The 4,304-nt window shown below is 29.4% G+C and overlaps 1 protein-coding gene across 1 annotated transcript in view; it reads right to left on the reverse strand.

Moving 5' to 3' along the window:
• Window positions 1–2,811: 2,811 nt before the first annotated feature.
• Window positions 2,812–4,304, reverse strand: part of LOC111038867 (zinc finger MYM-type protein 1-like) — a 4,906-nt gene continuing 3,413 nt past the window's right edge. Inside the window, exon 3 of the mRNA XM_022322127.1 lies at window positions 2,812–2,891. Coding sequence (XP_022177819.1) covers window positions 2,812–2,891 — 80 coding nt within the window. The remainder of the gene's footprint in view (window positions 2,892–4,304) is intronic.

Consider the following 4,304-nt stretch of genomic DNA (forward strand, 5'->3'; position numbering starts at 1 on the left):
CTGGTAGTATAATATTTTACATAAATTAATTACATCGAACAATCAGATTTTTTGTAAAAATTAAATAAGTATGAATTAACATTTAGTACGACAACAGTGGACGTGGGTGCTGGTTTGTCTATTAGCTAGGATTATTTAATAATTTAATGTCGTAAATCTAAAAATGCACCTAAATAAAAGTAATTCATGTGATGATACAATTATAATACTAAATATGTATGCGTCGTGAATATGCACTTTTTATCATTTTTTGTTGGTAAATAAAAAATCAATAAAAAAAAATAACATTGATATTTTGGTATTATTAATACTGGACTTAGTGTCTAGTGATTGAAGTCACGAGCTGTATTGTCGTTCGAAAATACATACTATTCTATAATGCTCCACCTCTGATAGTTTGATTATAATGTACATATTATAATACGCATTGTAACCTAATTAATAACAATAATATATGCACCTACAACTATGGTTAATTTAATTGAATTAATGTATTATTATTTATTAATTTTGAATACCCACTTAAAGTATTAAAAATAACAATTCATCACAAATAAATAATATTGTGTTCAATGTACATATTGATTTGAATTTTTAATAATTACTTGGGTAGACTGTAGACTGTTTGTATATTATAATCAATGTTGCCTTGTTGGTTGGTTATAGATAATTGTAGAGGTACATATTATATCACAGATTTCAATTTTATTTTTAATTTATAAAAGCAGGTACGGAATCTACAACGAGATTTATATTGCATATTATAATATATATTTCTTATAAAGAGGAATGAAAATGTATACAGAAAAATATTATCAAAGATAAAATTAGAGAACGATATTTATAAATAATTTCATAATAACAAGATTTTTTTTCTTTATTTTAAAGTAATTGTTTCACACCAACCAAAGGTGTAGTTTGTAGTATTCCTTCTTTTCTGTGCAACTGTATGTTCAGTAACTTATAATATCATTTTGAAGTAATAATATGTTGGAAGTCACAATATTTTTACTACTAACAAAATTACGAACACTTGAAATGTTAAAATTTTATTTTGAAAACATGTTAAAATTATTGAGGTTCTGAGTAAGTTATTTTGGAGAATAATAATTAATGATGTGATTTTAATTTTTGAAAATGTTTATTAGCTTAAAAATGTTAGTAAATACATTTATGTTTTGCTTTTACTGAGTTTTTCGTACAAACAAGAAATAATTATTTCCTACCATACATAGTAAAGAACCTAATATAATCAATATTTTCAAAATTAAATTAGAAGTATGCATATGGCACATGCATAACAATTTTGTGATGTCTTACGGATTTCATCGTTGATAACTGAGGGAATTTTATTATTATTTTTAGAATTGTATTATTTGTTGTTTGTCAGCATTGACTTTTGTACATAAAAATAAATGTATATAAGAAATATTACTGGCAATGAAATATAATTGGCTCAGATGCGATAAAGAATCACTCTTATTTAATGTCCATTTACTTAACAGTTTTCACACAAGGGACAAGTCAGAGACGAATAATATTGCCAATATAACACTTTTACTTTACGACCACATCCGATCGCATCAATGGGCTCATTTTTCTTGCATTTTTTGACTAGACTTTATTTTATATTTTCCTTCTTGCGTGCTTACATTTTTGTTATTATTATATCAAACACTTAGTAACGGAACTTTTAATTAATCTATATAGTAGGAAGTAAGCTGCAAGTAATGTATATTTCACTATTTTGTTGCTTTCATAAAAAACAAAACGCTTTTGTAGTTTATTTATTTGCTTATTGCCTACCTATATGATTTTATATTCGTCTAACTGAGGACGAAAATAATAATTATAAATTCCGTCTGTGCTCGGTGGTCGCTGTTAATCCGACGGGTCCGCGTCATCCGGCCACGACGCGTGCAGCTGTATACAAACACGCGCCGGGCCATATTTACGAGTGTGTTTGCCTTGCACTGGTCGTCGTCGTTTTATTAAGAGCAAATCTAATAGACGCTCAAGCGATAAAATAATACACATTTTTATTATATGGTGACCGGCTGTATACAATAATACAATGTCAATATTGGCAAGCTGAAATGGAAATGGAGAGCGTCCTCGTCGGACCAATCTGCCCACAGAGCGATTTCGTGCGGATTATACGATCGGTACGTGTCGGAATACTCGCGAAATGTACTCACCACGAGCCGAGTAAATTACTATAATAATATAATATAATAGACACTTAATGTTTTTTTTTTATTTTTATTTATATTTATTATTATTATTGACATCTTGGCCGTCGAATGTAAAAATGGTTTCTCTACATATTTGTACCATCGGCGTTTATTATACGAGACTTATAAATAACAATCTGTGTTCCCGATTGTCCATTCGTTTCCGGGGAGTCTACCCTGTATAGATGACTGTTGTTAAAAAGTATAAAAATTAATTAAATGTTCACTTAGAACGTATTGTTGTATAGCAGTGTAAAAATAATAACTACATTTTTAAGGATGTGCCTAGAAATTTTTTTCGGGGGGGGGGGGGGTCTATCTCCAGACCTAGCCTAATTAAGCTCCACATATATATTATATTATGGTCGACTTTTATCAATAATTATTTTTATTTTTCGGGAATTTCCAGGAATTTCCAGGAATTATCCTGGATGTGTCCCTAATAATTCAATGATTTTTAATACATAATTAGTTAAAAAACAAAATGAAAGATTGCATCAGCTGCCTGGGTATAACATTACCACATTGGTAACAGATGTAACATCTTTAGATTAACATTTTTTTTTTTTGCCTGTTTTTATTTTATTTTAATTTGGTTGAACAGATCAGTTTTTCTTAATAAGTTGATCATGCTGTCTGTGTCTTCTGTTCTAGGACCTATAAAGCAGGTAAGATTTAAGTTGGTTAATATTTTTGAGTTTTAAAGGTCTTCTTCATACTTATGACATTCAGTTAATCAAGTGCTTAACTATTAAGTAGACGCAGCCAGGTTGAGCACTGAGATGGTTCCTCTTTAGCCATTACTAGGGTCTAGGAACTAATGGGTTATCCTAGTGTGACCTATCTGGATACGTTTAATTACTATTTTTTCTCTTGTATTTTTGAATGGAATTAAACTAAGTACTTAACGATTTCACTAACTGTTGAGACACGTGTCCCTCGTGAATATACTATAATATAATATACTGTACCGTTGATTGTGCTCGTGACAAACGTGGCTATATCGATTACCCCACGCATTCTATAGTTCAAAATTAACTGTACTTATTATGGCCTATGGGTGATCTACTTTTCTTCCAAAATCAACCTTTCCGATTAAAGCCAGTACAAATATATATACTTCCATTTTCTGATACTACAAATTTCAGTTTTATATTTTGGTAACCCCTTACTATGAAAACATAAGAAGTTATTGATAATTGGCAATGACTTTTAAAATAAAAATAATAATTAGATAGTCAATTATTAATTAAATATATTTTAAAAAAAAACATTCTCATAATACTTATAAATTAAATAAATACTCTTTAATTGTATACATAAGATTCTGTATAATGTACTATTATTATTAAATATCAAAATCACCCGAATATGTAATAAATATAAATTATAAATATATAATAACATAATGAAGTTTATATAAATGTATTAATGTAATTTTTACATGTATAAATTAAATAAGTAATAAGTTCAAAATTAAATTATAGCTATACAATTCTATTATAAACCGCACTAAATTACACAATTACACAAATCAGTATTTTTACAATACATATTTTTATAATATTTTTTTACCAATCTTGTAGGTTTATAACTAAAAATGACTATAATTTTTTTCTGACTATAATTATACATATTAATTTAAACAACTTTAATTATTTTTAATCATTTCCTAAAGGAAGTATTTCAATTTTATTATAACGCCAATAAATGGTTAACAAATTATAAAAAAAGAAATTTATAGTGGCGGATAATGGAAGCATATTATATTATTATTATTTTTTTTTTTTAATTGATCCTGAGCCCGGCAACTGTGGCCATTAGCTATTAGTAGGTACTGTAGGTTTTTGTATTGATGGTTTGTAGGTTTTTGGAACGGTAGGGGGAACACGTGTGTGTTTGTTTTGGCAGAATTTCGAATGGGGCACCCGTAGGTTTCTGCCATGCCCCGGGGGTGGGGGATGGCAGCACTTGCTCTCCGGTCACCGCGACTTGTCCGGAGAAAAATGCCGCCCGGTGGCCGAGGATCGAACCGCGACCGGCTGCGTCGCAGCGGAAGAGTCAGACCAC

The sequence above is a fragment of the Myzus persicae genome, unplaced genomic scaffold (genome assembly GCF_001856785.1).
Source record: "Myzus persicae strain clone G006 unplaced genomic scaffold, MPER_G0061.0, whole genome shotgun sequence".
In the NCBI taxonomy this organism is placed as follows: Eukaryota; Metazoa; Arthropoda; class Insecta; order Hemiptera; family Aphididae; genus Myzus; species Myzus persicae.